Consider the following 22,148-nt stretch of genomic DNA (forward strand, 5'->3'; position numbering starts at 1 on the left):
CAATCTTTTCCGTCACAGCACCTCAAACCTGGAATTTACTTCCAATCAATATTCGAGAAGAATTAGATTTGGTTAGATTTAAAAGTAAGCTCAAATGCTTTCTTTTTAAAGATGTATTTGACAGCTGAGATAACCAGAACGTACGACCCGACCAAAGTTTTTTATAGATCTCATTATATTTACTACTCTTGCCTCCCTTCGTTTTTCCTTCCTAATGTTGTTTACCATATATGTTTTCTTTAACCTTCTCAAAATTGTATTTCTTCCCCTTCTCCTTTCCCTTTGTATCCCGTGTTTGTCTTAAGTTTTTTTAATTAAATTGTCAGTCTCCCTTTATTAACTTAAGTTTATTATTATACTATGTACATCGCTTAGAATGTTAAATAAGCGATTAATCAAATATCGAATAAACTTGGAAAGGGAAGGGTTTCCTTCACGTGGAAAATCATTAACTGGAATCTTCCAGATAAAATTAGTCAACGTGGAATACACCATCCTGGTAAGAGATGCTATATATTTAATATAGAAAATATTTAACCGTTACATCATCAAGCTTCTGAAATGCTACGCTCTTCTTCATTCAGAAAGTGCAGAGTGAATGACAAAAGTGTCTGTTTACTAAGACGCATTAAGGTTTTCTAGTTAACAAGCAGCTGTTGCAAAACCTCCATGATCATTTCAGGGAGAGTTCCTGGCTTACGAAGGGAAAAAGTTCTGCATTAACAGCAAAGCTAATAGCACAGGAAGCAATAAACGTCATCTTTAAAGATGCAGTTAACTCTTACTGTATTATCTGTTTTAAAAGCATGAATTTGCCATACTTGATGTTTAAAAGCAGGACAAGGGAGACAGCACAGAAGATGGCCTAACTGGCCGCCATCTTGTTGGAATATTCATTTCTATCTCTATCTCTACCTCTGTCTTTATATTTTTATCTTTACTTTTCATAAATTGTCTCTTCAGGTACTTTAGTTAGATTGTGAGCCTTTGGGACCGTTAGGGAATTTCCAAGTACCTATCTTATTTATTTTTATTTATTGTATCTTTTAATGCATCATTTTTGTAAACCGCTTAGAAACCTCAAGGTTATTAGCGGTATATAAGAATTAAATTAAATTAAAATGGGATTTAACAGTGCTCACTTTTGCCAATGTATTATCTGTTTTTCTAAAATATGTCAAAAAGCACACTAGACACCTAATGCCACTTATTATACCTGTGTGCCTTAACACCTGTTCTTTGTATGTTATTCCTAGTCACCGACTAGCACAAGCAGATGATGGAATAAAAACAAATAGCTTTCAGTTCTCATTTTCTAGCTTCAGCATTCAATGTATTCAAAGAATATAAAGAACTGCTTGGTAGCCCAATACACCCCTAATTGTGCCTAGATAATACAGTTCTCTGTTTATATGGAATTATGGTGAAAGAACTTTGGCTGAAATGTTTTAAATGCTGGACATATTCACAGATAATATGTACGGAAACCAAAAAAAAAAAATCTTTACATTTTAAACCACGCACCCATCTTAATAGCTGACTACCTTCTCACTTTGCCCAGTATTAAATGAGCATATTACCCTCTGGCACTGAAAGATCTTGCAGAGTTTGAGAGTTGTTGGGTAATTCTTTTCCATCAGAAACTGAAGAGGGAGAAGGTAGTTTTTCTAAGGAATCTTCAGGATAGGAGGAAATGGCTAGACGTTGAGATCGTCTTCTCCGCTGGCTGCGCCCTGCGGACCTAGAAAGATTCATTGGCTGTGGTGAACCTAAAAGAAAAGATCTCGGAATGTTTATGAAACAAGGACATGCCATGGTCTTGCTGCAGTGATTTAAGACTTAGATGAGAGAAACACTTAATGTAAAAAAAGTAAATCAGATATATAAGGAAAGTTACAAAACTGTAAGTGACAAGATCCTTTATTTTCTTTTTTTTTTTATTAATACATTTAAGCATAGTACTAGAAGAATGTTGATTATTCTAAAGTATGTCGATGAATGCTAGCATACTAATATGGCAAGAAGTAATAGGATTTCCAGCACAACAAAATAAAATCCTGGCCACAGTCAGCAAAACTAAAGCTGAGAAATTTGAGCATAGTATGTGTTATACATTTGCAGAAAAGAAAGCAAAAGTTGAATTTCATTCTAGAGCTATTCCATCCCCTCCATGTATTATGCTCTGCCAATAAACTTTAATTTAATAACCAGCACCACTTCCAAGCAATAACTTGTTTCCTATGTTCAAAGTATCAAAATAAGATTAAGTTTTGGAATTAGGATTAATCAAAACCAAATATGCCATTCCTATTTACACCTAATTAACCTCAGAAATGAACATGTTTTCAGTATAGGTACAGTTTTAGAATTACAGCAGTTCATTTATCCAGTCCTCGAGGCAGCCCCCCCCCCCCCCCCCCACAATATTTTTATTGTATTTGATAATTCGTATAGTATATTTGCATACATGTTTGCAGACCTAAAGGACTGGACATAAGAATCAGTAAAATTATACTGTTTGTGTTTAATTGAATGCACTTCAGTTTTTAACTTAACAGACTTGAGTTAAGTAAAATGCTTAAAACAGTAGCACCAAGGCAGAGAGAACATCATACCTATATCTCTACGTGATATAGATATATGCATGTGTGTAGTACATGGAGGGGAGTCTCAAGCAACCTGAAATTGTTTTAACATGGGATATTTAAATAGGTATATAAATATTCTTAGAAAATAAACAGAGACCTTAAATTCACATGTTATTTACATTACCTCTAAGAAAGAGTAGACTCAGAAAGAAATTGGTTTTTCCCCAAAGTCATGCATCATTGTTTTTTGTTTTTTTTTTACACACAGAAAAAATTTGTTGCAATAATTAAAATTTAAGCACAATATAAACATAACTTGGGTTTGTAACTAAATATGCTGCATGAAAAATGATATAAACCTGAGTAACAAATGTTTTTAAATTCAAGGGAAAATATTTCATAAGGGGTTTGTAAGTGCAAGAAACAGCAGCAGAGCGCTGTATGCGATTTTACCACTTCTGAAAATGAAGGGAAATTAAAAAAAAAAAAAAAAAAAGATTTGTGTAAAATAAAACAAAGTGGAACCACACGAGATGTTAGAAACATTGCTTATGATGAAGACCAGTGAAACACCTGCCTTTTCAAAATGTCTATTCCCTCTCGCAAAAAAGTAAATATTGGATGCATTTTACAAACTCTATTCCTGCAATCATCCCTGAGTGAGGTATCGGCAAAGAAAGTGAAATTAAATTTCCCAATTCTCTCTTTGCCCCACCAAGTACTGCAGCACAGTATATGAACAGAACTTAAGTGGGCAGCTCAAAATGATGGCGAGGGATGTGGGGCCATATGCAGACACTCATTGAGGGGCCTCATTTGCATAAGTCAGTAGGGGCTCAATGGAAGAGCAAAAGATGACCAAATAAATACATATAGGGCCCTTGGGTGATCCAACAGAAATGTATGTCCCATATTAGGGCTGGAGGTGAGGGATGGCTTTTTTTGATAATCAGGGCTAAGGCAGAGGCCAGAAGAGTTTGCAGAAATTGTTTGCCCACCAAGGATTAGAGACCACGGTGAGCCTCCTAAGTCGGCCGTTGGGGCCCTTTAAACTGTACCGCTGCCATACAAATGGACCTTCTTTTCTGAAATACTTAGTGCGTTGCCATAGTTGAGAAAGTGCAAATGTCCTAGACACGGTCACAGAAAAAATTCCTTGCAAAATTTTAGCTTTGGGATGCATATGAGCCAAGAGATTATCTGCAGCCTATAACTAAAGTTTGCAAAAAATTGAACTAAATTACAAATACTGTATGTCCTTGACTGAAAAGTTATGCTTTTGGAGACTTTGCCACCAAATTGATTTCTGGAACTGCTTTTAGCTTGAACCTTGAATCTAGCCTTATTTTTCACAAAGAGGAAAAAACTTCGTTTGCTAGGGTAGAAGAGGGCAACTTGTGAGTGCATTAATTAGTGCAAAGGTAGGTCAGGTTCTTCAGCCGTCATAAATTAAATATGAGAAAACATTTCAAGCATTCTGTTTAATTAATCATGGTATTCATGGTGGTCTGCTGCAATTTAATTCACATTCAGACTGCAGTGTAAGTTCTTTTGTCATTTAAAACAATGACAATTCGAGTAAGGCAGAAAGAGCAAAGAAGAGTATTCTCCCTTTAAATTTTAGTTGCATACTTAATGCCCAGTTAAGCACCACATATCCTAGCCATGCCTACTTCTCTGCTTGCAAAAATGTTAAAGCAGAAATAAATAAAAAGAGGAAAAGAAAAGGGAGGGAAAAGCATGTCTCTTATAAAATGCACTTTTAAATTACAAAATTGAAAGATTTATCGTTATTTCTTTTAAGATTATAGATGACTAATTTTTGAAAAGTCTGTGCTCACTAGTTTCATTCATCAGAGAAGAGGGAAGCTGAGGGACAAGAGAGAGATCCTCGCCTTCCATAAACTCTATGGGAACTGGGGATTTAGGGGACAATTTACACCCTGAAGAATCTCCAGATTCATGTTTGATTTTCTTGCTGCGAGGCCTTCCCGAAGACAGAGCTGCAGATAATACTGTAGATTTCTGACGGATGGCAGAACTGCTAAAATCAGCTTCGCTTGACTTCTGAATTTGGGGCTTAGGCGAAATCTCCTGGAAAAAAAAAATAAAAAATTGGTGGATTCATTTACAGGGTTTAAAAAATTTTTTTTTCACATTCTAAAACAGTGTCTCGCAAACTTTCCAGCCAGCAGCACACTAAATCCAGTGCCCCGGCCAGAAGGTACCCGGAAGTGCACGGACCGTCGACACGATGATGTCACACGCGTGCATGACGTCATCGTGTCGATGTCTGCGCATGAGCGGAGGCCCATCTGGCTGGACCCACTTCGGTGGAGGGATCCAGGAGGTGCGGGGAGAGGAGGAGAGATGCCGGCCAGGAGGAGAGTCATCCACGCCGGCTGACTTCCTACAGGACACGCCTTTCGCTGCGAGAGGGAAGTCCTGTAGGCAGTCAGCCAGCGTGGATCACTCTCCTCCTCGCCAGTGTGTCGCGGCACATCTGAAATCTCAGGAAGCACACAGTTTGTGATACACTGTTCTAGAAGTTCTAATATTTCATCAATAATTGTAAGCAATATTTAATTCCTTTTCTGACCCAGTATCAAAGACATGAACAGAGGAAAAAGGAAGAATTATCTTGTCATTTTGGGTTCTGAGTTTCCATACATCATTCTGGACCATCAGATTAATAATCATTCCAAACAGGAGACTGCCTGAAAACTGATTATCTGTTTCTCGCTTTTCAAAATGAGTTGCACATGAGCCATGTGATTCAATTAGACCAGCAACAAAATATAGTATTAACAAACAAAACCAACTGTGAAGAACTGCTTCAAAAAGATTTGAGTCTCTGAAAATCAGAGGCAAGCAAAAAAAATTCATTTTGTATCATTCTTGACCTGTCAATCCCAAGGGATGGGCTTTCTCTTTAAAATTTGCAGCTTGTGAAGTTTTTCAGAATCTATCAAAAGGCAACTTAAGCTTTCATGTGGTCATGTTTAGAAAATGGACATGATAGCTTCATTGGAGAATCCAATTTAAATGCGCTAGAGTGATATTTAAAATCTTGAATGGGATTTCCCCCCCCCCTTGGTTCCTATCTCCTTTAATTCTCGTGAACCTTCTAAATATAGGACTGTCCAGAAATATAAACTTGCCTTTCCCACGGTTCATAGACAAAATTGCGCGAGACAACGGCGCACAGACAACTGAGCGCAAGGTTGACGGCGCGCCGAAGAAAAGCACTATTTTAAAGGGTTCCGACGGGGGGTGTTGGTGGGGAACCCTCCTATTTTACTTAACAGACATCGCGCTGGCGTTGTGGGGGGTTTGGGGGGTTGTAACCCCCCTCATTATACTTGAAACCAAACTTTTTGCCTGTTTTTTAGGGAACAAGTTCAGTTTTAAGTATAATGTGGGGGGTTACAACCCCCCAAACCCCCCACAACGGCAGCGCAATGTCTGTTAAGTAAAGTGGGGGGATCCAGAGGGTGACCAGAGAGCTGGATCGAGGACATATGCTAGATGTAATTTACTTGGATTTCAGCAAAGCCTTTGATACAGTTCCTCATAGGAGGCTGTTGAACAAACTTGAAGGGCTGAAGTTAGAACCCAAAGTGGTGAACTGGGTCAGAAACTGGCTGTCGGACAGACGCCAGAGGGTGGTGGTTAATGGAAGTCGCTCCAAGGAAGGAAAGGCGACTAGTGGAGTCCCTCAGGGTTCGGTGCTGGGGCCAATCCTGTTCAATATGTTTGTGAGTGACATTGCTGAAGGGTTAGAAGGAAAAGTGTGCCTTTTTGCAGATGATACCAAGATTTGTAACAGAGTAGACACCGAAGAGGGAGTGGAAAAGATGAAAGAGGATCTGCAAAAGTTAGAAGAATGGTCTAATGTCTGACAACTAAAATTCAATGCAAAGAAATGCAGAGTAATGCATTTGGGGATTAATAATAGGAAGGAACCGTATATGCTGGGAGGAGAGAAGCTGATATGCATGGACGGGGAGAGGGACCTTGGGGTGATAGTGTCCGAAGATCTAAAGGCGAAAAAACAGTGTGACAAGGCAGTGGCTGCTGCCAGAAGGATTCTGGGCTGTATAAAGAGAGGCGTAGTCAGTAGAAGGAAGAAGGTGTTGATGCCCCTGTACAGGTCATTGGTGAGGCCCCACTTGGAGTATTGTGTTCAGTTTTGGAGACCGTATCTGGCGAAAGACGTAAGAAGACTTGAGGCGGTCCAGAGGAGGGCGACGAAAATGATAGGAGGCTTGCGCCAGAAGACGTATGAGGAGAGACTGGAAGCCCTGAATATGTATACCCTAGAGGAAAGGAGAGACAGGGGAGATATGATTCAGACGTTCAAATACTTAAAGAGTATTAACGTAGAACAAAATCTTTTCCTGAGAAAGGAAAATGGTAAAACCAGAGGACATAATTTGAGGTCGAGGGGTGGTAGATTCAGGGGCAATGTTAGGAAATTCTACTTTACGGAGAGGGTGGTGGATGCCTGGAATGCGCTCCCGAGAGAGGTGGTGGAGAGTAAAACTGTGGCTGAGTTCAAAGAAGCGTGGGATGAACACAGAAGATTTAGAATCAGAAAATAATATTAAAGATTGAACTAGGCCAGTTACTGGGCAGACTTGTACGGTCTGTGTCTGTGTATGGCCGTTTGGAGGAGGATGGGCAGGGGAGGGCTTCAATGGCTGGGAGGGTGTAGATGGGCTGGAGTAAGTCTTAACAGAGATTTCGGCAGTTGGAACCCAAGCACAGTACAGGGTAAAGCTTTGGATTCTCGCCCAGAAATAGCTAAGAAGAAAAAAAAAAAAAAATTTAAATTGAATCAGGTTGGGCAGACTGGATGGATCATTCGGGTCTTTATCTGCTGTCATCTACTATGTTACTATGTTACCCCCCTGTCGGAGCCCTTTAAAATAGTGCTTTTCTTCGGCGTGCCGTCAACCTTGCGCTCAGTTGTCGGCGTGCCGTTGTCTCGCGCGATTTAGTCCCGTCACCCTTTCCCACTGTTAAGGGAAGCAAAACTATAGGCAATTTTTGTAGATCTTTTATTTTCTTGTTCGCAAAAATTTGGAATGAGCTCTCTTTAGAAATCGGACTTCTTTCGCATCTATCAATTTTTCAGAAAGTGCTGACTGATCCCTCTACTTCAAACTAACAATTATAGAGGTTGAAGTCTTATCTCTTTCCATGTTCTGTGAATATTTTGTTAACCGAGTCGAGACCTATTGGAGGGATGAATCGGTATATAAAACCGAGATTGGATTGGATCCTCTTCATATGGGTGCGAAAACAAAGCACGTCCCAATCTAAAGCAGATGCACATATACTGATGCAACAGGAAATTTTACTTTTGCTAAGTGATCGTTCATAACATATCTTTCCATCCAACAAGTAATCAACTTTTCTAAAGCTGAGCAACCTTAAATTAATTAATTTAATTTGAGGAAATGTTGGATTGTTTTCACGTTAAGGAGTTCTAGCTACATGTTGAATTTGATAAGCTTTTAACGGTTAATTTGGGGACTCACTCATTTTATGTTACCAATTCTAAACCAACTACATAAGAAGTACTTCATTGCACGACTCCCAGTACCGACGAGCAGATCTCAAGGACACTTTTGATCATCTTGAGACGACATATTTGACAGTGGAGATTTTCATGTTTTTCATCAATCATATTCAGCTAAGTATTCATCTATATATCTTCACCACTACAAATTTGCTTGAATAACTTAAATTTAACTAAATGTTCAGGGTTGGTAGGTAGGTGAGTGCAATGATGCAATGTTAAATACATCTTCATTCTATTAACCTGTTGGTTTTGAATAAGATATTACACTGAGCACTTTATAATTATTTTTAATATTATAGTATATACTTTAAATAATTTAATTCACTTTATTTATTTGTTATATTATTAAGTAGGTGAATAGATTTATAAAAAAATTTTTCTCCCATTTATTTAAATTTCAACCTTAAATTAAACCATACAGAAGAAAGTAGACATACATCTTAATATTTTCATAGCCCACTTTATTCCCCCAAAAAAGTCTAGAATAGGGTAACACACATAAGAAGCCAATTGGCAGCAAAGATTGGAATCATACAATAAAGGTTATTTATTTATTTTAAAAAATGTATCTCTCTACCTAGGTGAGTTACAAATCACATACATAAAAATCACTCACAGCATATAACATACCGTATATACCGTATTTGCCGGCGTATAGGACGACTGGGCGTATAAGACGACCCCCCAACTTTTAGTTAAAAAATAGAGTTTTGTGTTATACTCGGCGTATAAGACTACCCCTTCTTCCGCACCCCTTCTCTACCGCCCCGGGTGCAGCACAGCCGGCCAGGTTCCCTTACTTTTGTGGCACTTCCCCGACCGACCGACAACAGCCCCAGTCCGACAAACCTCCCTGCCCTTAACCGCGAATCTAAATTACCTTCTTACAGCTGCTGTAAGAAGGTATTTAGATTCGCGGCTACAGGGCAGGGAGGATTGTCGGACCCGGGCTGTTATCGGTCGGTCGGGGAAGTGCCACAAAAGTAAGGGAACCTGGCCAGCTGTGCTGCAACCGGGGCGGGGCGGCCGCCCCTCTCTCTTGGTAGCCACTCGAACCGCGAGGCTACTCTCCTTCTCCTTACCTGCCATGCCTGCAGCACAGAGCCGAACGGAAGTCTTCCCGACGTCAGCGCTGACGTCGGAGGGAGGGAGGGCTTTGTTTAAGCTTTGTTTAAGCCCTCCCTCCCCTCCGACGTCAGCGCTGACGTCGGGAAGACTTCCGTTCGGCTCTGTGCTGCAAGCAGAGAAGGTAGGGAGAAGAAGAGCCGCGCGACTGAGTACATCCAGCCCCGCAAGTAAGGGCATGTAAACTGTACCCGGCGTATAAGACGACCCCCGACTTTGGGGAGGATTTTAAGGTACTGAAAAGTCGTCTTATACGCCGGCAAATACGGTACTCAAATATAAACCAAGGCTTTTGGGACGGTTCATAGACAACACCGCGAAATACAAAGGTGTGCGTCGACAACTGAGCGCAAGATGGAGGCACGCACCGAAGAAAATGACAGTTTTTAGGGGCTCCGACGGGGGTTTTTGTTGGGGAGCCCCCCCAGTTTACTTAATAGAGATCGCGCCGGCGTTGTGGGGGGTTTGGGGGGTTGTAACCCCCCACATTTTACTGTAAACTTAACTTTTTCCCTAAAAACAGGGAAAAAGTGAAGTTTTCAGTAAAATGTGGGGGGTTACAACCCCCCAAACCCCCCACAACGCGGCACGATCTCTATTAAGTAAAGTGGGGGGAGGTTCCCCCCACACACCCCCGTCGGAGCCCTAAAACAGTAAATTTCTGCGGCGCACACCTCCGTGCTGCGCTCAGTTGTCTGCGTGCGCCTTTGTCCCGGCGCGCTTTTGACCCGATACCTTTTGGGACAACAAAATGGCACCAAAAAGGGGTCTCGGTTGATATTCGGGTCAGCACCTAATTATCCCTCTCCCAGACCTGGATTACTGGTATGATTCTATATTCCTAAATTCTCTCTAACGCAACCCAAAGGGCGGGGTCATGGGAATTTCCAAAGGTTACACACAATTTTACAGAATTGGACGTAAAGCAGGTGTAAGTCATGGAATCTAATTTTGGTCACCAATATTGGCATGCTATTTTAGAAAAGGCACTGGATGGAATTTTTCAGTTCATCAAAGATGAATAGCAATTTACAGCTGATCTTATAGGCATTGAAACACTTCGGTTCATAGACAAAACTGCGGAAGACAAAGGCGCGCGCCGATAACTGAGCGCAAGACGGAGGCGCGCGCCGAAGAAAATGACAGTTTTTAGGGGCTCCGACGGGGGTTTTTGTTGGGGAGCCCCCCCACTTTACTTAATACAGATCGTGGCGGCGTTGTGGGTGGTTTGGGGGGTTGTAACCCCCCTCATTATACTGTAAACTTAACTTTTTCCCTGTTTTTAGGGAAAAAGTGAAGTTTTCGGTAAAATGTGGGGGGCTACAACCCCCCAAACCCCCCACAACGCAGTGCGATCTGTATAAAGTAAAGCAGGGGGGTTCCCTCACACACACCCCCGTCAGAGCCCCTAAAAACAGTTATTTTCTTTGGCGTGCACCTCCGCACTGCGCTCAGTTGTCCCCGCGCGCCTTTGTCTTCCGCGGTTTTGACCTGACACCAAACACTTCACCTTATTTGGAATTACAGTAAACCCTCGCAAATTCACAGTTCCAAATTCGCAAACTCAGTAATTCGCATTTTTTTCTTCTTTAAAACCCTCCTCCCTTCATAATTGTTCTGTAGTAACAGCTCAGCCCCTCTCCCACTATCTGGTGCCTTCTCCCCTCCTTCGCGGTCCCCGCATGCAGATTCCAGGGTTTGCTTTTGCAGCTGTCTCCCTGCTCATGCGCGGCACCGCCGACTAAGGCAACTGCGACTAGTTAAGCAGTGCAGGTCAGGCTGGGGGCGAAGGCAGGGGTGAGAGATCGATGTTGCACTTGGCCTTCCTCCTCGGGGGGACCTGGTCTGGCTCGGCTCTTGTGGCGTCACTCGGAGGGGCTCGTGTTGCTAACCAACACTTTCATAGCAACTACAGTAAACCTTCGTGGTTCCTGCTACAGTGCAGCTCCTGGACTCTGTAGTAACATCTGTCTCCCTGCTCATGCGCGGTGCCGCCGACTAAGGCGACCAGGTAAGCGGCATTGCTCGGACCGGGGGCAAAGGTAGGGGTTGCTGAGCTCCAGAAAACCTCCAAACAAAGTAGGCAGGGCCGGAGCAAGAGAGGAGGAGGAGGGAGAGTACCGATTATAGTACTCTTCCGATAGTTGCAGTTTTTCAACGTTTGCGGTCACCCCAAGAACGTAACCCCCGCGAATATCAGGGCAGTGCTGTAAATACACATGCGCAGAATAGAACTATTTAGTGAATGATGTACCAGCTTATGATGTATAGTCTGTGAACCAATCGGGGCTTTCTTTGACTGGGGCAATAGAGCACATGTGCTGACATTCTCTGAAGATTTAAGCGCCATTTTGAAGTGAGATTAATGCCATATTAACTTGTCAACGGAAAGCGTGTAGTAGGTTTCTTTAATGCATTTTTGACCGGGCTGTCTTGATAAAGATAAGTGGCTGGTTGTCGGATCCAATAATAATAATTTTTTGATTTATGCAAGGGACTTTTTCCAAGTTTTGTAGATTGTGATTATGAAGTATGATACATAAGTCGCTAAATGATAGCAACTTCATAATCGAAGTAGTCCCTGCTAAACAATTATGATATGTAAACTCTGTTTCTTCATTCATTGATGTTATTTCAAAAAATAATAAGTTGAATGAATTTTTGATAAGATAAAAATTGCTAAAAAATGTAAAAAAGTATAAAAGAAAAATAGGTCAGCAATTTAGGATAGGGTAGAGGTTTTTTGATTAATGAAAGAGACCCATCACCACTAAGCAAATTTATGGGAGAACGATATATGTTCCCAAAGTGGTGTGATCATTTCCTCCATATAGGCTAATAATTTAGTGTCAACCTGGTGTGGTACTACCATGTTTACCTGAAAATAAGATAAATGTCTTATATTAATTTTAGGCCTAAAAAAGTCTTATTTTCGGGGTATGTACATGATCATCTCTCCCTTCCTCTCCTTCACCCCAATTCTTCCTCTTTCCTTTCTCTCCCCCACATGTGCAGCATCTTTCCTCCCATCCCTTGTGCAGCAGAACCCTTGACCGAGCACCGCCCCCCCAGCACCCGCCGCGCAGCCGAATCCCCATCCTACCCATCCTCCCATCGGAACCTCGCCGTGAGCCCTACTTACCTCCCTAAGCAACGTCGGGCTGGCAGCACTCTAAACAGGCTGCTTCGGCATTGTCCACCCATGAATTCACTCTGATGTGTCACTGATGATGTCATCAGTAACGCAGCAGTGAATTCATGGGCGGACAAGGTTGAAGCAGCCTGTTTAGAGTGCTGCCAGCCCGACGCTGCTTAGGGAGGTAAGTAGGGCTCGCAGCAGGGTTCCGATGGGAGGGAGGGAAGGATGGGAATTCGGCTGCCCGGTGGGTGCTCGGGGGTGGGGGTGGGGTGGGCAGTGCTCGCTCAAAGGTTCTGCTGCACAAGGGATGGAAGGGAGGGAAGGGAAACTGCCAGCAAATCACGGGACTAGGGCTTATTTTAGGGGTAGGGCTTATATTAAGACTTACCCCGAAAATCCTGCTCCGGCTTATTTTCGGGGTAGGTCTTATTTTCGAGGAAACACGGTAGTTACAAGTTGGTTGACATACATCTTTCACTGTCATTTTTTGAGTGTCCAAATTTGGGCACCATTTAATCTAGTTCTAAATGCTAAGAAGCCCATAAGTATAAATGGGTTTTTTAATATTTTGCATGTGCTAAACTATAACACAAAGGGCCTCGGCTCAGTCCTGAATTTGTATCTATTTATTAGCAGTATGTTTCTAAAAAATCTTGTTAATCGCAATCATTTCTTACCTGCTCCAGCATTAGAGTAGTTTCCTTGTCCTCTTTTTCACCATCAGCTACAATAGCTTTAGATGCCAGTAAACCTTGAAAGAAAAATCAATGCGCCTCATTCTTAGAGTATATTGATATCCAGCTCTAAATACAGTAAACACAAATCTGAATGAAGGAATATAGCAAAACTTCCATTTTTTATTTTTATTTTTTTTTAATTCTTTATTCATTTTTTAATCTTTCATCAAGTGTACAAAAATCATAACAACAATTAACAAATCACTTGAAAATCATATCATCATTCTCTTTACATAAACAAGAACCCCACCCCCCCTTCCCTCCCACCCTGTTACTAATTCTTTCACATAACCCTCCAAAACCAACCCACCCCCATTCTACTATAAATGATGTATCTTCCACAGGAAAAAATGGCATTTAATCATGGCAAAACAATGTTAATGGCTCCCATATTTTAATAAAGTTTTTATAATTTCCATTTTGAGGAAAACTTCCATTTTTAAAAATTGTATATCATAGGGCTTTTTTGATACAAACTTGCAATTATTATATTAATTTGTGCTTATTTTTGCTTCTGATTTAAGAGTAACTTATTTGGTTATCTTATATGTTGCCCTGTTAATGCGTTCTGGACTCTTTTGGGGGGATGGGATAAAAAAATTGAGTAAATAAATATCGTTATGGGATAATTTTATATCATTTACATTCATAAATATATATGAAGAGACGCTTTTTATATAATTGCCTGGAGAATAATGGAATACATATGAGAAAAAGTATGCATATAATATTGTCTATATACCTTTATCCATAAGCAGAGGTATACTTGGGGAGAAAGCTAGGATGGTGTTACGCTTAATACTTTGGAAAGTCCAAAATTAATGTGCTATGCTATCTCAAAACTTCTCTGTAGTTTCAATAGGATAATTTCCAAAGAGAAGTTAGGCATGCAATTATTAAATAATATTGCTGAAGAGTTATCAGGTAAGATTTGCCTTTTTGCGGATGATACCAAAATCTGCAATAGAGTAAGACACCCGGGATGGTGTGAATAACATGAAAAAAGACCTGGCAAAGCTTGAAGAATGGTCTGAAATTTGGCAGCTAAAATTTAATGCTAAGAAATGCAAGGTCATGCCTTTGGGCTGAAAAAACCCAAGGGAATGGTACAGTTTAGGGGGTGAAGAACTTAAGTGCACAACAGAAGAGCAGGACTTGGGTGTGATTGTATGTGATGATCTTAAGGTGGCCAAACAGGTTAAAAAGGTGACGGAGAAAGCTAGATGGATGTTAGGTTGCATAGGGAGAGGTATGGCCAGTAGGAAAAATGAGGTATTCCTGTTCCTGCATAAGACTTTGGTGAGACCTCATTTAGAATATTGTGTACAATTCTGGAGACCGCACCTTCAAAAAGATATAAAAAGGATGGAGTCGGTCCAGAGGAAGGCTACAAAAATGGTGTGTGGTCTTCATCATAAGGCGTACGGGGACAGATTTAAAGATCTCAATCTGTATACTTTGGCGGAAAGGCAAGAGAAGGGAGATACCTACGGAATGTATATGCGCATGAGTTGAGTCTCTTTCATTTGAAAGGAAACTCTGCAAAGAGAGGGCATAGGATGAAGTTAAGAGGTGATGGGCTCCGGAGTAATCTAAGGAAATACTTTTTTATAGAAAGGGTGGTAAATGCATGGAACAGTCTCCTGGAAGAGGTGGTGGAGACAGAGACTGATTTCAAGAAAGCCTGTGATAGGCATGTGGGATCTCTTAGACTGAGAAAGAGATAATGATTACTGCGGATGGGCAGACTGGATAGGCCATTTGGCCTTTATCTGCCATGTTTCTATGTTTCCATATGTATACGTGCTGCACAAGCTGGATGGGCCTCTTACAAAATTATCCTCTATGACAGTACTTTTATATATTAAAAAAGGCATCTGTTAAAAATTATAAAAGGTGCCTATATATCTTTATATAACATGCACCCAGAACTAGCTTCAGCAGTTTACAAATCCTCATAAATTTACACCTGCTCTAAAGATGTGTGTGTTTTTAAAAGTATACATATACATCTCAACTCCACCGTTGCTCTACACAAAGTAACCCTAGGAGCACTAGTATTTGGGAAGCAAAACCAGTGCTGGGCAGACTTCTATGGTCTGTGCCCTGATCATGACTGGACAGTTTTAGATGGATTGGAGGGAAGCTTTGAAGACAGCTTCAGTAGCTGGAGAACATGGCCAGTTCCAGGCAGACTTCCACCGACTTGCCCTGAAAATGGCAAGAACGAATCAAGATCATGTAGAAACATAGAAACATAGAAAGATGACAGCAGAAAAAGGGCCAAGGCCCATCAAGTCTGCCCACTCTATAGACCCTCCCCTTAAGATTAGCCAATGTTTTACCCTGACCCACGTAGGGATCCCACATGGGCGTCCCATTTATTCTTAAAATCTGGCACGCTGCTGGCCTCGATTACCTGTATTGGAAGCTTGTTCCATTGATCAATCACTCGCTCTGTGAAGAAATACTTCCTGGTGTCGCCGTGAAATTTTCCGCCCTTGAGTTTGAGCGGGTGCCCCCTTGTGGTTGAGGGGCCTCTGAGAAGGAAAATGTTATCTTCCACTTCTATACGTCTGGTGACGTATTTAAACGTCTCAATCCTGTCTCCCCTCTCCCTGCGTTCCTCGAGAGTGTAGAGCTGCAAATTGTTTAGTCTTGCTTCGTACGAGAGACCTTTAAGCCCTGAGACCATTCTGGTGGCCATCCTTTGGACCGACTCGACCCTCTGCACGTCTTTGCGGTAATGTGGCTTCCAGAATTGCACGCAGTATTCCAGATGAGGTCTCACCATGGTCCTGTACAATGGCATTATGACAGCAGGCTTTCTGCTGACGAAACTTCTACGGATGCAACCCAGCATCTGCCTTGCCCTTGAGGAAGCCTTCTCCACCTGATTGGCAGATTTCATGTCTGCACTAATGATTACTCCTAAATCTCGTTCCGCTGAAGTCCTGGTCAAAGTCTCCCCGTTCAAGGTATAAGTTCTGCACGGGTTTCTGCTACCTAGGTGCATGACCTTACACTTTCCAGCATTGAAGCCCAGCTGCCAGGTTGAGGACCAGCATTCCAATGTAGGCAGGTCCTGCGCCATACTATCTTGTAAATTGCCCTCGCTTACCATATTACATAGTTTGGCGTCGTCGGAGAATAATGTTACTTTACCTTGAAGCCCTTGAGTCAGATCTCCTATGAATATGTTGAAGAGGAGCGGACCCAAGACCGAGCCCTGCGGCACCCCGCTGGTCACCTCCGATGTCTCAGAGAAAGTACCGTTAACCATCACCCTCTGAAGTCTGCCACTCAGCCAATCATTGACCCATGCCGTCAGAGTCTCTCCTAACCCCATCAATTTCATCTTGTTTAACAGTCTGCGGTGTGGGACGCTGTCAAAAGCTTTACTGAAGTCTAGGTACACTATGTCCAGTGAATCTCCTTCGTCCAGTCTTTTTCTTACCCAGTCAAAGAAGCTGATGAGGTTTGATTGGCAGGACCTACCCTTGGTGAATCCATGTTGATTGGGGTCCCGTAGATTCCCTTCGTCCAAGACCGTGTCCAATTGGCGTTTTGATCAGTGTTTCCATGAGTTTGCATACTATCGATGTCAGACTCACCGGTCTGTAATTTGCAGCCTCTGTCCTGCAACCCTTTTTGTGTAGAGGAACGACGTTAGCTGTTTTCCAGTCCAAGGGGACTGTCCCTGTACTCAGTGAGAGATTGAAGAGCACGGCTAACGGTTCTGCCAGGACATCACCTAAGTCCCTGAGCACTCTGGGGTGCAGATTGTCCGGTCCCATGGCTTTGTCCACCTTGAGTTTTGTTAGCTCAAAGTAAACCTCGCTGGGTGTGAATTTATGTAGGATCGCATCATACCTTATGCTTGCAGTTTATCTTGGGCAAACTGGATAAACCATACAGGTCTTTTATCTGCAGTCATCTGCTATGTTACAACGCCTATGAGCACCATGCATATTGGTATGCGCCAGCTTTTCAACACATGTACTTACGCGTGTACTCAGCCACACAATTTTATTAAAGTTTCTTTCTGGGATAGATTAAAAATATCTGTCCAATATGCTTGAATAAATTTTGATATAATTGCAGGTTCGAGTGAATTGCTTTGTAGAAACTGCTTTATAAAATAACTTCCAATATGTTTGACACACACTGAGTCACATAAGAATTGCCGCTGCTGGATCAGACCAGAGGTCCATCGTGACCAGAAGCCCGCTCATGCAGCAGCCCTTAGGTCAAAGACCAGTGCCCTGACTAAGTCTAGCCTTACCTGCGTACGTTCTGGTTCAGCAGGAACTTATCTAACTTTGTCTTGAATCCCTGGAGGGTGTTTTCCCTTATAACAGCCTCCGGAAAAGCATTCCAGTTTTCCACCGCTCTCTGGGTGAAGAACTTCCTTATGTTTATACGGAATCTATCCCCTTTTAACTTTAGAGAGTGCCCTCTCGTTCTCCCTACCTTGGAGAGGGTGAACAGCCTGTCTTTATCTACTAAGTCTATTCTTTCAGTATCTTGAATGTTTCGATGATGTCCCCTCTTTCAAGGGAGAAGAGGCCCAGTTTCTCTAATCTCTCATTGTACAACAACTCCTCCAGCCCTTTAACCATTTTAGCTGCTCCCTTTAGAAATATAGTGTAAAAATTTATTTTAACTGGTCTTTCTTTTTTTTTTTTTTAATTTCTTTATTCTTTTTCAAACTGGTCTTTCTTGAAAAATAAGCAGACTTTTTCCTGAAGGACAGAATTAATTCACTTGAACCTGCAACTACATCAGCAAATGCGACCAATTATTCTTAATATATCCTGTAATAAAATACTGTTCCTTACCTGTTGTATCGGGTGTGCTCTGGAGACAGCTTAGCAGACTCACAAATTAGTTGTGTGACTATGTCTGATACCAAACGGACATTGGTTCTAGAGCTTTTTGGAAAGATCTAAAAGCCTTTATTGCACATGCTTGAGTTCTTGAACTGCTGCAACCATGCTGTTGCCATCAGTTCTGATAGCATAAAACTTGGTGGGTGGTTTTTTTTTTTTTGGGGGGGTGTGGAGAGAAGAGAAGAAGGCAATACTACTACATGTTCAAGTGAAAAGGTTTTTGACTGGTAGTCTGCAGTCTTCATAGAACACTTGTTAAAGATAAGCAACATTGCGTTCTCTGAAGACAAGCAGATCACCACACTTATTCAAGTGAGAAATACCAACATTTGTGCCTACACAAATAGCAAACTAGCCTGTCATTTTCATGCCAAGCTAACCAGTTTGAAATGGTATATTGTCATTGCAATCCCAAACCTATTTCAGTCAAAAGAAAGGTGAATAAGAAGGACTGTAGGTTGCTCTAAAGAAGTGGTCTCAAACTCAAACCCTTAGTGGGGCCACATTTTGCATCTGTAGGTATTGGAGGGCTGCAGAAAAAATAGTTAATGTCTTATTACAGAAATGACAACTTTGCATGAGGTAAAACTCTTTATAGTTTATAAATATTTCCTTTAACAGTTAAAGGAAAGATTTATAAACTATAAAGAGTTTTTACCTTATGCAAAATTGTCATTAACTATTTTTTCTGCGGCCCTCACATTTAAAGTTTAATATCTTTCCTTTCTCAAAACTGACACATTTCAATCACTATATTGAAAATAAAATCATTTTCCCTATCTTTGTTGGCTGGTGACTTTATTTTTCTGTGCTTTTAACTATGTTTCCAGGGCCTTCTTGTCCTTTGACAGCGATTGGCTGGGCCGGAACTTCCTCCCCGACGTTAGAATTGACGTCGGGTGGCAAGAATTGGTCGGCTCCGAGCTGGGGAAGATAAGCAGGGAGAGTTAAGACCTTTGCGCTGGCCTGTTCCCCGATTGCGGTGGCTTGAGGGAGGGCAGTGAGAAGGGCAGGGAAGCAGATTTGGGACCCCTGTTTTAGGCGAGCCGCAGTCACAGTCTGTACGCGATTGTCCTCTCCACAATCGGAAAACTTGTGAAGTGGAAAGGACAGATTGCGGCCCGCAAAATAGTCCCGGGGGGGCCGCGTGTTTGAGACCACTGCTCTAGAGAGAGGTGGTAACTCTCTCACAGTTTAGAGTGAAGACTTTGTCCACCTTAATGAATTAGTAGCCAGAGGAACAGGTTTGGAAGGGTCTTCAATTGTTTTAGATGGAAATTTATCACTTTCCTTACGGTGGGAGATCGCTGTCCAAGATGGGCGGCCTATTTATCATCGTTGTCCTTATCTGCCTTTGCCCCACGCTCCCTCCAACGTTTCTTTTGCTTGAAGGCATATTGTACCTGTGAGGGGGGATACATGGGGGAGGCTTTGTTTCTGTTTTGACATTCCACTTGTATTGGACTGTTTTTGACTTACTGAAGTTTGTTGTTCTGCCCTATTGGGCGGTGTGTTTCCACTGTTAATAAAAATACGTTTAAAAAAAAAAAAAAAAAAAAATGTTTTTTTAGTCTTCACATGTTGAGGAAAGTGAGATCCTGCTTCCGCCAACAACATTTTGCTGTCCCTGTACAATCAATCATTCTTTCCAAACTGGACTATTGTAATTCCATCTATTAAAGTCTAACCAAGAAAAATCTTCAAAGACTTCAGCGGATCCAAAACACTGCGGCTAGGTTAATCTTCGCAAAAAGCAAATTCGATCTTCGAGACCTGACACTACCAGATCTGCCCACATACTCAAACTATCTTTCCCCTCGTTAAAAGGTGTCATGTATGCAGGTAAATTAGGGAAATCCCTTTTCTTCAAATTCACAGAGCTTTGGAATAACCTCCCTGCCCCGTTTCGGAACCTAGGTTCATTCCAATTATTCTGAAAGCATCTGAAAACCTGGCTTTTCTCCACAACGTAAAACTATCTCTTTAAAATGTAAAGCTAGCTATACTCTTCTTAACCTCTAATTTCTTATTATGTCTTTCCCTCATTTATTGAATTACCTGTAAACCGTGTCGAGCTCTATCTTTATGGAGATGATGCGGTATACAAACTTAAGGTTTAGTTTAGTTTGTTTTAGTGAAATTAGATGTGTGCAATTAATACTACTCTGATCAAATAAATTAAAGGGAGGATGCATAAATTACTAAGGCCTGGAGTACTCTAACTTTGTTGGACAAGGCATTCAAAAATGTGCTCCAAGTCAGATGGTTGTTCCGTAAGAATTCAGAAACTTTCATGAGCTAGGTAAAACCCACAATCACATCACAACACACTGCTAGCAATTTTATTATTTTATTTTCAGTATATTTATTTCAATCCATTGACTGATTTAGCAAGGACTTGAAATAATATCCAACAAAAAAACTATTCAGTTTAAAATTATATAAACTCAACAGAATGGGAAACAAATGACCGAACAAAACATGTGCCACCCATGCTATCCCTAGCAGAAAAATAAAACCAAGTCACTAAAACAATGTAAAATAAGCAACAATAAAACTGAATGTTTATTCTGCACATGCTTGTGCCACCTAGACATTAGAGGGAACAGGACTGGTCTAGCAGGACTCACAGAAATGAAATTAGTAGGCAAGACTAACTTTCACCTTCCTTATCCTCCTGATAGACTAGTCAACTCCATTAGGACATACCGAAGATTCAACATCCTGGGCAGGGAGAGCCCCCTCGATCAAGACCGCTCCTCTAAAGTGACTGTTCTCACAAGATGTCTTAGAAAAGCATGCAGTGAAAATATCCATCATTCTTTTCTCCAAATTGTATGTCCTAGGTCTATTCTTCATGTTGCTCTTACTGTATCTATCACTGAATATCGGAGGTCATCTGCAGTGTGCGAATGTTCCAACCAGTGAGAAACCAAAGGGGCTTCTTGTATCCCAGAGCCAATCCTAATTTTGATGCTCCTCATCGTCTGTCCTACATATATGTAATCACAAGGACATTGAATGATGTAAACAACCCTGGTGGAATTGCAGTCCGTGGATATTGACTCAGCTTTATTTCTGGCCCATTCTGGCATGTTCAACTCATGCAAAGATGCACAAAATTGGCACAGTTTACAACGACCACACGGTCTGTGCCCCCTACCTTGCACACTTTGGAGAAAAGAGCAACACCTTATATCCTCAATAGTGAGATCGAGTGGCATGCATTTTTATAAGTGCAATTGATTTACAGAGAAACTTTTCCGCTTAGCAACTCTCTTCTGTCTTTAAGAATATTTAGTTTGATGGCGCTCTTCTGGATAGTTAAATTACATCATCACGTTTTTATGCCTTCCCATATGATTAGTTTAAAAGCAGGGAGGTTGACAGCATCTCCTGTCAGTTGTAAGCAGGATACGCCACTGTGAGTAGCTGGATTTTCAACTTTTCAACACTACAACATTTATGACAGGTACCTATCTCTCCATGCCAGAGTTTTTCATGCATTATATGAAAAAGCACTTATAAATTTATTCTTTATATTTAACACACTTTATTTTACACATTGCTCATAGATATTTAACGCTGGAGATGAAGGAAAATTGCTAGGCAGCACAACAAGCCTACTGCCAGTCACAATCTCAAGCGATAGAGCTTTCTCCATTTCGGGTTCCCTGAGGAAAAGAACAAAACGGGGCCATGTCGGGACCCCTCAAATTTGTTTTTTGAGATAAGTGAAAAGCATAATACACATCTCTTGGTTATGTTGCAGCACTAAACATTGAAGAGCAAATTACCTGCATATGAGAAACACAAAAATATAAAAACACTAGTCTTTAAGCCCGTTACTTTAACGAGTGCTAGAATAGGTGTGTGTGTCGGTCTTTCTTTTTTTCTCTCTCTCTCGTTGGCCGCTGTCTATCTGTCTTTCTTTCTGTCTCTCTCTTTGCTCGGCTGTCCACCACCTCTTGCCTGCTCCTCCTGTCCAGCAGTAGCCCTTCTCCTTTCCTTTTACCTCCCCCATGTCCAGCAGCACCCCTTCCCTGTTCCCCCTATCCTTCAATACCTGTCCAGCAG

General features: G+C 41.5%; 1 protein-coding gene across 3 annotated transcripts in view; it reads right to left on the reverse strand.

The window, feature by feature from the left end:
- Window positions 1-22,148, reverse strand: part of PHF20L1 (PHD finger protein 20 like 1) — a 306,054-nt gene that overhangs the window by 140,516 nt on the left and 143,390 nt on the right. For all 3 annotated transcript variants that reach the window (XM_033931888.1, XM_033931889.1, XM_033931890.1), the window contains 3 exons: window positions 13,120-13,193; window positions 4,430-4,682; window positions 1,581-1,769 (listed from right to left, as the gene is read on the reverse strand). In XM_033931888.1, coding sequence (XP_033787779.1) covers window positions 1,581-1,769; window positions 4,430-4,682; window positions 13,120-13,193 — 516 coding nt within the window. The remainder of the gene's footprint in view (window positions 1-1,580; window positions 1,770-4,429; window positions 4,683-13,119; window positions 13,194-22,148) is intronic.

Source organism: Geotrypetes seraphini, chromosome 2, assembly GCF_902459505.1.
Source record: "Geotrypetes seraphini chromosome 2, aGeoSer1.1, whole genome shotgun sequence".
In the NCBI taxonomy this organism is placed as follows: Eukaryota; Metazoa; Chordata; class Amphibia; order Gymnophiona; family Dermophiidae; genus Geotrypetes; species Geotrypetes seraphini.